General features: G+C 37.3%; 1 protein-coding gene across 1 annotated transcript in view; it reads left to right on the top strand.

Moving 5' to 3' along the window:
- Window positions 1–13,355, top strand: part of ALMS1 (ALMS1 centrosome and basal body associated protein) — a gene marked incomplete at both ends in the record, with an annotated part of 241,255 nt that overhangs the window by 203,161 nt on the left and 24,739 nt on the right. The window contains one exon of the mRNA XM_079720378.1: window positions 367–1,529. Within this exon, the coding sequence (XP_079576504.1) occupies window positions 367–1,529 (1,163 nt within the window). The remainder of the gene's footprint in view (window positions 1–366; window positions 1,530–13,355) is intronic.

The following is a 13,355-nucleotide window of genomic DNA, read 5'->3' as shown; positions in this document are numbered from 1 at the left end:
TATAAGAGGGGAAAAAAACAGATATAGAGCATATATCATAATACCGCACACATAGCAAGCAATAATACATAGCAGCTGCTGTTACACCCAGGAACCAAAATGCCCTCCTCAAGGTCATACAGCCAGTCTGTGGCAGAATCCAGCCCAGAATCTGGGTCTTTTGATCCTGAGTCTCTTAAACTATTACCATGCCAATCTGGCCACTAGGCACAAGGCATGAATCAAGAATTTTCTGAATCTTTATATAGACCATTCTTTCCTTCAGTCTTTGTTTTGTATCTAAAGAATTAAATGTGAATACTATTTCTAAAGGGAATGCAAATATTTTGAAAGTCCTTCAAAATATTTTTTTTTTCGCCTTTTCAGAGTCCAGATGTCATTCAGAATTTGAAAATACCACCCATTCTGTCTTCAGGTCAGCTAAGTTTTACTTTCATCATCCAGTGCATCTACGAAGTGATCAAGATTTTTGCCATGAATCCTTAGGAAGAAGAGTTTTCGTGAGGCATTCTTGGAAAGATTCCTTTCAGCATCATCCAGACAAACAAAGAGAACACACTTGTCTTCCTTCCTCTTATCAAAATGTGGCAAAGACAAAGTCAGATTATACCACAGTAGAGAGCCTCAGTATCAATGTAAACTTGGAAAACAAAGAAGTAAAGCATACTACTAAAAGTCAGGCTAGACATTTCCCAAAATATGACAAACAAGTTAATGACCTAAAAAGGGATCATAAGGCCACCCCAGAGTTAACAACTCAGCACACTGTGAGTTTAAATGAACTCTGGAACAGGTATCAGGAGCGACAGAGGCAACAGAAACCTCCTGAGTTCAGTGCCAAGAAGGAACTTTCCTTGGTGGAGCGACTTGATCGTTTGGCTAAACTTCTTCAGCATCCCATCACACATTCTCTCCAGTCCTCAGAAAGTACACAGGATGATAACAAGGGGGAACAAGATGTTAAGGAATGGAGTGGTAGACAGCAACAGCAGAAAAACAAGCTTCAGAAAAAGAAACGGTATAAAAGCCTGGAGAAATGCCATAAAAATACAGGCGATCTTAAAAAAAACAAGGTTCTTTCTACTCATCAAGCTGGGAGGTCCAATCAGATTAAAATTGAACAGATTAAATTTGATAAATATATTCTGAGAAAACAGCCAGGTTTTCATTATATAAATAACACTTCTTCAGATTCTAGACACTCAGAGGAGAGTGAGCTGGTCACAGATACTGCCACCAACATCCTTTCCACCACCACTTCTGTGGAATCAGATATATTGACCCAAACAGATAAGGAAGTGACTCTGCATGAGAGGAGCAGCTCTGTTTCCACCATTGATACTGCCCGACTGATCCATGCTTTTGGCCATGAAAGAGTTTGTTTGTCACCCAGGCGAATTAAATTATACAGCAGCATCACCGACCATCAGAGGAGATACCTTGAGAAGCGGAGCAAGAAAAACAAGAAACCACTGAATACAGGTTATCCCCAAATTACTTCAGAGCACACCAGAAGGAAACATGTCCAGGTACATGGCTACAAATTCCATCTGGCAATATGACTACATTTTTCATGGACTTTTTAATATTTTCTTTTTTTTTTTTTTTTTTTTTTGACAGTTTTGCTCTATTTATTTATTTATTTATGGCTGTGTTGGGTCTTCGTTTCTGTGCGAGGGCTTTCTCTAGTTGTGGCAAGCGGGGGCCACTCTTCATCGCGGTGCCCGGGCCTCTCACTGTCGCGGCCTGTCTTGTTGCGGAGCACAGGCTCCAGACGCGCAGGCTCAGTAGGTGTGGCTCACGGGCCCAGTTGCTCTGCGGCATGTGGGATCTTCCCGGACCAGGGCTCAAACCCGTGTCCCCTGCATTGGCAGGCGGACTCTCAACCACTGCGCCACCAGGGAAGCCCCATGGACTTTTTAGTTAAGCTTTGCACACAGGTGAAAAAAAGCCAATTGCCCTTTCCTCACTATAACATTTCTTACCAGCTGGAAAAGAGCGAGAAAGTGTAGTACAGTGCTGTTTGAGTTGTCATTCTTTTCATCAACACTCATTTACGAATTACCCTTTGGATGAAAGGCTTTGCTGCTAAATGCTTCAAAATCTGCAAAGTCTATACCTTTGGTACAGGGGATCTTCAAGTTTAGAATGACCTCCATTCTGAACAATATTACCTGTTTTTTTTTGCCTGTTGGTTTTTGTTTATTCATTCCTCCCTGTCTTTTAAGAAATTTTGAGGTGCTTTTAAGCACACACACACACACACACACACACACATATAAGTAATATGATTATTTTTTAAGTAAATGAAGAATTGGAATGATGGAAAAATTAGACTGAAGCCAGGGAGGGGTGAGCTACAACATGATTTAAAAAATAAATACATGAAGAATTAAGAGTGACAGGAAGGCAAGTTGATACCTTGTGGATATGGTTGCTAAAAATGAGCCACAAATTTTGCTTTATGTTTTCTAGCAATTAGTGTTGCTAGAATCTTGTGAGCAATTACATAACTCATAATAAAAGCAAACTAAATTTTCAAAAGCATTACAGATATTTCTGGTACTAAGCCTTCTTAAATTTCATCTGTCCTCATAAAGAAGGCATTGTGGTGTAACAAAATCCTCAACGGCATCCTTACAGTACATTCTCAGTAACGACAATCATATAAGGCTAATATGGCCTTCGTTTAGGGAATTCCATAAAGGCAGATTTCAAGGGGTCAGTAAATGCAGACCATTACTTTAAGCCAAGATAAAATTGATTTGGACAGGTGCTCTCCAAATAGGGATACTTGCAAAATGGTTTATTGGAGTATGAACCTTTTAAAGTTTATATTTTTGTGTATGTTTTACAGTGTATGAGTACAGCAATAATATATAATTTATAAATAATATCTACTTTAGTAATTTGTACTTAAAATGTTTTATCAGTGGGACCCCATGATCAAAACAATTTGGAGACCACTGGTTTAGCTGAAAGAAGGCACAAAACATTCAGACATTTAACCATATGTATTATTTCTCAATTGAGTTTTTGGTAGGTATTAAATGACAGTAATTACACATATAAATAGTACAATAAGACTCTTTTTTTAAAGTAAGCCAAAAATTGGGAAAGACACAGAATGAGGCTTTTTGTTCCATAGAGGAGGTAGGGGGAAAGGATGCAGATAGAGGGTTTTTTGGTGTGTGTACTAAAATACATATACATAACAAAGTTTACAGTTTTATCATTTTAAAGTATGCAGTTCAGTGGCACTGAGTATAATCACAGTGTTTTACAACTATCACCACTATCTAGTTTCAGAGCTTTTTCACCACCCTAGTGGAAACCTCATACCCATTAAGCAGTTACTCTCTATTCCCCCTTCCTACCAGCCCCTGTCAATCACTAATCTACTTTTTGTCCTGTGAACTTGCCTATTCTGGTTATTTCATTTAACTGGAATCATATCATATGGGGCCTTTGTGTCAGGCTTCTTTGACTCTAGAATAATCTTTCTGAAATTTATCCATGTCCTAGCATCTGTCAGTACTTCATTGCTTTTTATGGCTGAATAATATTATATGTTTAGACACATTTTATTTATCTGTTCATCCATTCATGGACGTTTAGGTTGTTTCTACCTTTTGGCTATTGTGAATAGACCTGATATGAACATTTGTGTACAAGTTTTTATTTGAACACCTACATACAGTTCTTTTGGGTATACACGTAAGAGTTGAAAATGCTGGGTCAGTTGGAAATTTTATTTTAAGCTTATTTAGGAAGCGTCAAACTGTTTTTCACAGTGGCCACACCATTTTACATTCCCAGCAACAATTTCTAAGGGTTCCAATTTCTCCACATTCACCAACACTCTTTATTTACTTTTTTTTTTTTTTTTTGCCATCCCAGTAGCTACAAAGTGGTATCTCATACTCATTGTCATTTTGATTGTGGTTTGTTTTGCCTTTCCCTTTGCATAATGACTAATGATGTTAAGTATCTTTTTATGTGCTTGTTGGCCATTTTTTTGAAATTAATGAATTAATTAATTTTTGGCTGCATTTGGTCTTCATTGCTGTGCATAGGCTTTCTCTAGTTGCGGCGAGCGGTGGCTACTCTTCATTGTGGCGTGTGGGCTTCTCATTACGGTGGCTTCTCTCATTGCAGAGCATGGGCCCAGGTGTGCGGGCTTCAGTAGTTGTGGCTCGTGGGCTCTAGAGCGCGGGCTCAGTAGTGTGGCACCCGGGCTTAGTTGCTCTGTGGCATGTGGGATCTTCCTGGACCGGGGCTTGAACCCTGCATTGTCAGGTGGATTCTTAACCACTGCGCCACCAGGGAAGTCCCTGCCCACTTTTTAAGTTGTTTGGCCTTTTTGTTTTTGAGTTGTAAGAGTTCTTTATATATTCTGGATTGTGGAATATTATCAGACGTGTAATTTGCAGATATTTGCTTCCACTCTCTGGGTTGTGTTTTCACTCACTTACTACTCTTTATTGAAGCACAGCAGTTTACTTTCAATGAAGCCCCAGTGTACCTATTTTTTCTTTTGTTGCTTGTGCTTTTGGTGTCATATATAAGAAACCATTGCCAAATCCAAAGTCATGAAGATTTGTCCATATATTTTCTTTCAAGAATTTTATACTTTTAGTTCTTTCATTTGCATCTTGGATGTATATTGAGTTAATTTATTTATATGGTATGAGGTAGGGGTCAAACATTCTTTCCACATGGAATTGTCCCAAAATCAGCTGTTGAGACTGTTCTTTCTCCATTGAATGGTCTTGGCACCCTTGTCAAAAATCAGTTGACCATAGATGTGAGGGTTTATTTCTAGGCTCTCAGTTCTGTTCCATTGATCTGTATGCTGATCTGTATGCCATTACTGCACTGATTTGGTTACTGTAGCTTTGTAGTAAGTTTTAAAATTGAGAAGTATGAACCTTCCAACTTTATTCTTTTTAAAGACTGTTTTGGCCAATCAGGGCCCTTGTGTCTCCATTTGAATTTTAGGATCAGCTTTTTAAAATTTCTGCTGAAAAGGTTGTTGGGAATTTTATATTAATTGCATTTAATATGTAGCTTGCTTTGGGGTTTATTGCCATCTAAACAACATTGTCTTCCAGTTGATAAACACAGGATGTTTTTCAATTTATTTAGGACTTTATTTTCTTCCAGTAAGGTCTTGTAGTTGCCAATGTACAAGTGTTATACCTTCTTGTCTAAATTTATTCCTAAGTATTTGATTCTTGTGTTTTCTTTCTTTTTCTTTATTATTTTTAATTGTGATAATGTATGCATAACAAAATTTATCATCTTAACCATTTTTTCTTATTCTATTTTATTTATTTTTCTTCCAGTTTTATTGATTTAATTGACATACAGCACTGTTTGTTTGAGTACAGCATAATGATTTGACTTACATGCATCATGAAATGATTATCACAGTAAGTTTAGTGAACATCTGTCATTTCATACAGATAGAAAATTAAAGAAATAGAAAAAATATTTTCCTTGTAATGAGAACTCAGGATTTACTCTCTTAATCACTTTCTTATATAATATACAGCAGTGTTAGTTTTATTTATCATGTTGTACATTACATCCGTAACAGTTGTTTACCTTATAACTGGAAGTTTGACTGCCCTCAACCAATTCCCACTCCCTCCCGCCACCCACTGTCTCTGTTAACCACAAATCTGATCTCTTTCTATGAGTTCGTTATTTTTTTTCTGAAGTATAATTCATCTACAACATTATGTTAGTTCCTGTGCACAAAATAGTGATTTGATATTTCTATATATTTCAAACACCATGGTAAGTCTAGTTACTATATGTCACTATGCAAAGATATTACATACTTATTGACTGTATTCTCCACACTGTACACTTAACACCCGTGACTCATTTATTTTACAACTGGAAGTTTGTACTTCTTAATCTCCCTCACCTATTTCTTTCCTCCCTTCGCCACCTCCCCTCTGACAACCACCTGTTTTTTTTCTATCTATAACTCTGTTTCTGTTTTGTTATGTTTGTTTGTTTTGTTTTTTAGATTTCACTTAGCATAATACCCTCTAGGTCCATCCATGTTGTTGCAAATGGCAAGATTTCATTCTTTTTATGGCTGAGCAGTATTCCATTTCATAAATATATACACCACATTTTCTTTATCCATGGGCATTTAGGTTGCTTCCATATCTTGGCTATTGTAAATAATGCTGCAGTGAACATAGGGGTTTATATATCTTTTCGAACTAGTGTTTTTGTTTTCTTCAGAAAAATACTCATATGTTAATTGTTGGATCATGTGATAGTTCTGTTTTTAATTTTGTGAGGAGCCTCCAAACTGTTTTCCATAGTGGCTGCACCAATTTACATTCCCACCAACAGTCCCTTTTCTCTTCATCCTTGCCAGTACTTGTTGTATTTTGCTAATAGCCATTCTGACAGGTGTGAGGTGATATATCATTGTGGTTTTGATTTTCATTTCCCTGATGATTAGTGATACTGAGCATCTTTTCATGTGCCTCTTGGCCATCTGTATGTCTTCTTTGCAAAAATGTCTATTCAGATCCTTTGCCCATTTTTTAAAGTCAGGTTGTTTGGGTTTTTGATGTTGAGTTGTATGAGTTCTTTGTATATTCTGGGTATTAACCCCTTATCAGATAGATTGCTTGCAGATATCTTCTCCCATTCGGTAGATGATAGTTCCCTTCAGTGTGGAAAAGCTCGTTAGTTTGATGTAGTCCCATTTGTTTATTTTTGGTTTTGTTTCCCTTGCCTGAGGAGACATATCCAAAAAAAAATTACTAAGATCAGTGTCAAAGAGCTTACTGCCTATGTTTTCTTCAAGAAGTTTTGTCTTTTTTTTTTTGGTTGTGGTTTCAGTTCTTACATTTAAGTCTTTAATCCATTTTGAATTTATTTTTGTTCATGGGGTAGTTTAATGTATTAAAGACATTCATATTGTTGTGCAGACATCACCATCACCCATCTCTAGAACTCTTTTCATCTTGCAAAACTGAATTTCTACACTGACTCAAATAGCAACTCCCCATTCCACCTTAGGCTCAAGCCCCTAGCAACCACCATTCTAAGAATTTGACTACTCTAGGTACCTCATGTAAGTGGAATACAGTATTTGTCTTTAAGTAACAAGTTTATTTCATTTAGCATAATGTCCTCAAGGATCATCAGTGTTGTACCATCTGACAGGATTGTCTTTTTTTTCAGACTGAATGATACTGCATTGTATGTATATACCACATTTTTAAATTTTTTTATTTATTTATTTTTGGCTGTGTTGGGTCTTTGTTTCTGTGCGTGGGCTTTCTCTAGTTGTGGCAAGCGTGGGCCACTCTTCATCATGGTGTGCAGGCCTCTCACTGTCGCAGCCTCTCTTGTTGCGGAGCACAAGCTCCAGACGCGCAGGTTCAGTAGTTGTGGCTCATGGGCCTAGTTGCTCCACGGTATGTGGGATCTTCCCAGACCAGGGCTCGAACCCATGTCCCCTGCATTGGCAGGCAGATTCTCAACCACTACGCCACCAGGGAAGCCCTGTATATACCACATTTTGTTTGTTCATTATCCATCTGTTAATAGATACTTGTGTTGCTTCCACGTTTAGACCATTGTGAATAATGATGCTATGAACATGAGTGTACGAATACCCATTCAAGATCCTGCTTTCAGTTTTGGGGGGTACATATCCAGAAGTGGAATGGCTGGATTATATGGTAATTCTATTTTTAATTATTTGAGGAACGACCATACTGTTTTCCATAGCAGCTGCCCATTTTACAGTCCCACCAACAGCACACGATGGTTCCACTTTTTCCACATCTTTGTCAACACATGTTATTCTCTGTTTTCTTTATAGTGGCACCCTAATGTGTATGAAGTGATATGTTTTTGATTTGCATTTCTTTCATGATTATATTGAGCATCTTTTTATATACTTCTTGGCCATTTGTATATCATCTTTGGAGAAATGTCTATTCAAGTACTTTGCTCCTTCTTGAATCATGTTATTTTTTGGTCATTGAGTTGTAGAAGTTCTTTACATATTCTGAGTATTAACCTCTTATCAGATATATGATTTATAAAATTTTCTCCCAGTCAGTGGGTTCCCTTCTTACCTTTGTTGATTGTGTCCTTTGATGCCCAGAAATTTTTAATATTGATGTAGTCCCAGTTGTCGAGTTTTACTTTTGCTGCCTGTGCTTTTGGTGTCATATCTAAGAAGTCATTACCAAGTCCAATGCTATGAAGCTTTTCCCCTGTGTGTTCTTCCAAGAATGTTATGGTTTTAGGTCTTTAATCCATTTTGAGGTAATTTTTGTACATGATGTAAGATAAGGCTCCAACTTCATTCTTTTGCAATTTCATTCTTTTTAAGATATCCAGTTTAAGATATCCTTTTTAAGGATATCCAGTTTTCCCAGCACCATTTGTTAAGGAGACTGCTCTTTTCCTGTTGAATGGTTTTGGCCCCTTGTCAAGGGTCAGAGATCATTTGACCATGTGGCACAAAGGTTTATTTCTGGCCTCTCTATTCTAGTCCATTGATCTATTTATCTTTATGCCAGTACCACACTGTTATTGTATTACTGTTTTGAAATCAGGAAGTGTGAATCCTCCAACTTTGTTGTTCTTTTTCAAAATTGTTTTGGTTCTTCAGGTTTTCGTATCATTTTTAATGATTTCTTACTGTTTTCATTTTTTTTTATTGCTATATGATTTTCTTTGAGTTGTTTTTTTGCTAACTTAGCAGCCATGTAATTAACAAATATGCTTAAGCCACTGTCTCAGTGTATCACCCAGATATGAAATAGTATCTATTGACTCCATTATATGAAAAATTAAGAAACTGGTTGCACTTGCCCTACTTCTCCCCACTCCCCACCTACACACACTTCCCCCAACATAACAATATTCATTATATTTTGTGAATGTTGTCTCAGTTCATTATGGTAGTATTACTATTGTATCGATAAGCTTTATGTTTAAGAAGTATACCATTTTACTTCCATGTTATAAGCAAAATCACCATTTTATGTGTTTTTTAAAGAGGATCAGTATCATGAGTCTTTTCAGTGTAACTGTTTGTGAGTTTATTAATTTAAATAATTTTATTGTTTAACTAGATTTTTCTACAGTTGTTCAGGAGTGAGCATCTCTTCAGTTCTTATAAATTTGAGATTATCATTCTGTAACCTTTGTATAGGAATAACAACTTCTTTGGGTATAAAACTTTTGAATAATAATCTTTAATTCAAAACTCAGTCAGATTTGCTCCCCCTTTCTGGGCACATACATTTAATATTTCTGTGCCAGAGGCAACCCTAATATTTTTTCCCTATTGGATTCTGGATTGTTGTTGGGTTTTTAAAATTGAAGTTTTCTTACTTTCCCAGGGTATGTCTCAATGTTGGTCAATCTCTATTGATTTTTTAAAAATAAAATTTACATACCTTAAAATTCATTCTTGTAAAGTATACAATTTAGTGGTTTTTAGTATATTCAGAGGAGGTTATACAACCGTCACCACTAATTCCAGAACTTTTTGTCATACCAAAAAGAAACCCTGTGCCCCTTAACAGTCATTTCCTAGCCATTTTTTTGTGGTACGCAGGCCTCCCACTGCCACGACCTCTCCCGTTGCAGAGCACAGGCTCCAGATATGCAGGCCCAGCGGCCATGGCCCACGGGCCCAGCCGCTCCACGGCATGTAGGATCCTCCTGGACCAGGGCACGAACCCACGTCCCCTACATCGGCAGGCGGACTCTCAACCACTGCGCCACCAGGGAAGCATAACACATAAGTTTATGTGTTTGTGTGTGTGTTTATGTGTTCCTTAGTGTTTTCTATATAAAATTTTGTCATTTGCAAATAGAGATAGTTTTCCTTCTTCTTTCCAATATCATGTCATTTATCTCTTTTTCTTGCCTAGTTGCCCTTGCTAGAACCTCCAGTACTGTGTTGAATAGAAGTGTTAAGAATGAGTATCCTTGTCTTGTTCCTGATTTTAAGGAGAAATCTTTCTGGTCATTAAGCATGATGTTACTGTGAGTTTTTTTATAAATGCCCTTTATCAGGTTGAGGAAGTTCTCTTCTATTCCTGTTTTGTTGAGTGTTTTTATTGTGGAAGGGTTTTGGGTTTTGCCATGTGCTTTTTCTATGTATAATGAAGTGATCCTATGTTTTCTTTATGAATATGGTGTGTTATGTTGATTGATAATCATATATTGAACCAACTTTGCCTTCCTGGGATAAATTCCTCCTGGTTTTGATGTATAATCCCTCTTCTGTGTTGCTGGATTCAGTTTGCTAGTATTTTGTTGTGGATTTTCCTTCTATATTCATAAGGGGTATTGGTCTGTAGTTTTACTGTATCTTTGCCTTTTTTATCAGGGTAATACTCTCCTTACAGAATGAATTGGGAAGTGATCCTTCTTCTCATTTTGTTTTGATGATGATGTTGTTTTTTGAGTTTGTGAATGGTTGTTGTTAATTCTACTTTAAATGTTTTTTAGAATTCACCAGTTTGGGCCTGGACTTTTCTTTGGGGGGTGATTTCTGATTACTGACTCAGCCTCTGTCCTTATTATAGGTCTGTTCAGATTTTCTATTTTTGCTTGAGTCAGTTTTGGTAGGTTGTTTTTCTAGGAATTTGTCTGTTTCATCTAGGTTACCTAATTTGTTGACATGTAATTGTTCATAATATTCCCTTATGATCCTTTTTAATTTCTGTGTGATTGGTAGTAACATCCCCTGGTTCATTCTTAATTTAAACAATTTGAGTTTTCCCCTTTTTTCCTTTAGTGAGTTCTAGCTAAAGATTTGTCCATTTTTGTTGACCTTTTCAAAGAACCAACTTTTGATTTCTTTGATTTTTCTCTTTTTTTGATTCTCTGATTCATTTATTTTCATTCTAATCTATATAATTTCCTTCATTTTGCCTGCTTTGGGTTTTATTTGGTCTTCTTTTTCTGGTTTCTTAAGGTTGAAGGTGAGGTTATAGTTTCAAAATCTTTCTTCTTTTAATATGGACATTTACAGATACAAATTTCTGTAAGCCCTTTCTTCACTGCATCCCATAAGTTTTGGTATGTTTTGCTTTCATTTTCATTCATCTCAGAGTATTTTCTAATTGCCCTGGTGATTTCTTCTTTGCACATTGGTAGTTAAGAGTGTGTCATTTATTTCTCTATATTTTTGAATTTCCCAAATTTCCTTATTGATTTCTAGTTTCATTCCATTGTGGTCAGAAAACATACTTTATATAATTTGTAAATGTATTGTGACTTGTTTTATGACCTAGCATATGGTCTCTCCTGGAGAACATTATATGTGCCCTCAGAAGAATGTGTATTCTGCTTCTGTTGGTTGGAGTATTATGTATATGTCTTTAGGTCTAGTTGGATTATAGTGTTGTTCAAGCCTTCTATTTCCTTATTGGTCTGTCGAGTTTTTCTATCCATTTTGAAAGTGTAATATTGCAGTCTCCAGCTATTACTCTTGAATTGTCTATGTCTCCCTTCATTTCTGTCAGTTTTTTTCCTTTGGTACCTGTCCTTGTTTTTCCAACACATGGCAGACATTTGTTAATTTTTTGATGAAGTGTGTTAATTTGTCAACTAACTTTTAGTCTCCCTCTATTGTCCTAGCTTATCTTGGATCCATTTTTTTAAGTCCATGTTCTTTTTAAATTTTCTCTAGAGTGAGAGTACAAATTATTTACTGACTAAAATGGGTAAACCTTCTGGCAAAATTAATTCTTTCTCTTTCCCTTCTTTTTTTCCTTCCTTCCACTTTTTTCTTTATAAATTTATTTTATTTATTTATTTATTTTTGGCTGCGGTGGGTCTTCCTTGCTGCGCCCGGGCTTTCTCTAGTTGCAGTGAGCGGGAGCTACTCTTCATTGTGGTGCACGAGCTTCTCATTGCTGTGGCTCCTCTTGTTGTGGAGCACAGGCTCTAGGCACGCCGGCTTTAGTAGTTGCGGCGTGTGAGCTCAGTAGTTGTGGCTCGCAGGCTCTAGAGCACAGGCTCAGTAATTGTGGCACCCTGGCTTTGTTGCATATGGGATCTTCCCGGACCAGGGCTTGAACCCGTGTCCCCTGCATTGGCAGGCAGATTCTTAACCACTGTGCCACAAGGGAAGCCCCCTTTCTTCCACTTTAATGCTATAGAATATTTTCATAAATCCTTTTTTGTTTTCAGATTACCTTTGTCTCAAAACAGTTCTGTGGAAACCATTTATTTGATCACAACCATTTATTTGATCACATTTGATGACCTTATTACCTATTTACAAGATATTGCTTGAGTCCCCTTCCTAGGACGTGAACTTGAAGGCTGATTGTATATGGCTTGTAGTTCTTTTGCCCCTCAGAGTTTGGGAAAGGCAGAAGGATAGTAATTGATTCTAGGACTCTGGACAGCTACAGTAGGTGACATTTTTCTCTGCCATTGTTTTGAAAGTCATAAATTGATGGCCACCTTATCAAGTGTGGAGGTGAGGAAAGTATCTTGTTCTATAGGACATGCCCTTGGGGTTTTGCTATTACACTACTGTAAAGTCACCTGGTAGCTACTTTCATAGCATTGTTGTGTGGGCAGTGATATGGCTGAGGCCTTATTTTTTTCTAGCAAATCTTAGTAATAAAACTAAGATATTGGGCTTCCCTGGTGGCGCAGTGGTTGAGAACCTGCCTGCCAATGCAGGGGACACGGGTTCGAGCCCTGGTCTGGGAGGATCCCACATGCCGTGGAGCAACTAGGCCCATAAGCCACAACTACTGAGCCTGTGCGTCTGGAGCCTGTGGTCCCAAGAAGAAAGGCCGCGATAGTGAGAGGCCTGCGCACCGCGATGAAGAGTGGACCCTGCTTGCCGCAACTAGAGAAAGCCCTTGCACAGAAACGAAGACCCAACACAGCCAAAAATAAATAAATAAAAATTTAAAAAAAAAAAAAAAAAAAAAAAACTAAGATATTTAGACTTAAAAAGTTATTTCCCATCCCTTTTTCTGACTTCTTCCTGGCCAAAGCTGGCATACAATAAACCATTCTGGCAAGGGCATAAGGAGCTATTTTTTCACAGGGAACGTGTCTCCAATTGGGACATTTATCTTTCTCCTGGGCCACTTATTACCTCAGTCCCTTTTCTGAGATACCAGTGGGGTATTTTGAATTGTTGATTCACCTTTTACCCTTCTGTATGGTCCTTTGTGTAGGAAGAGCTTTGTGGTGGCTCCTTATATTTATTCTCAGTTGTTTCTTTAGATATTATTTCTGGAATTTTGTGGTGTGAGTTGAGTCTGTTCCCTAGATTCTGAGTATTTTTTTAATAAATTTGTTTA

Source organism: Hyperoodon ampullatus, assembly GCF_949752795.1.
Source record: "Hyperoodon ampullatus genome assembly, chromosome: 15".
NCBI lineage: Eukaryota > Metazoa > Chordata > Mammalia > Artiodactyla > Ziphiidae > Hyperoodon > Hyperoodon ampullatus.
Note: the sequence above shows the minus strand (reverse complement) of the source record. Positions and strands in the feature narration are given on the sequence as shown.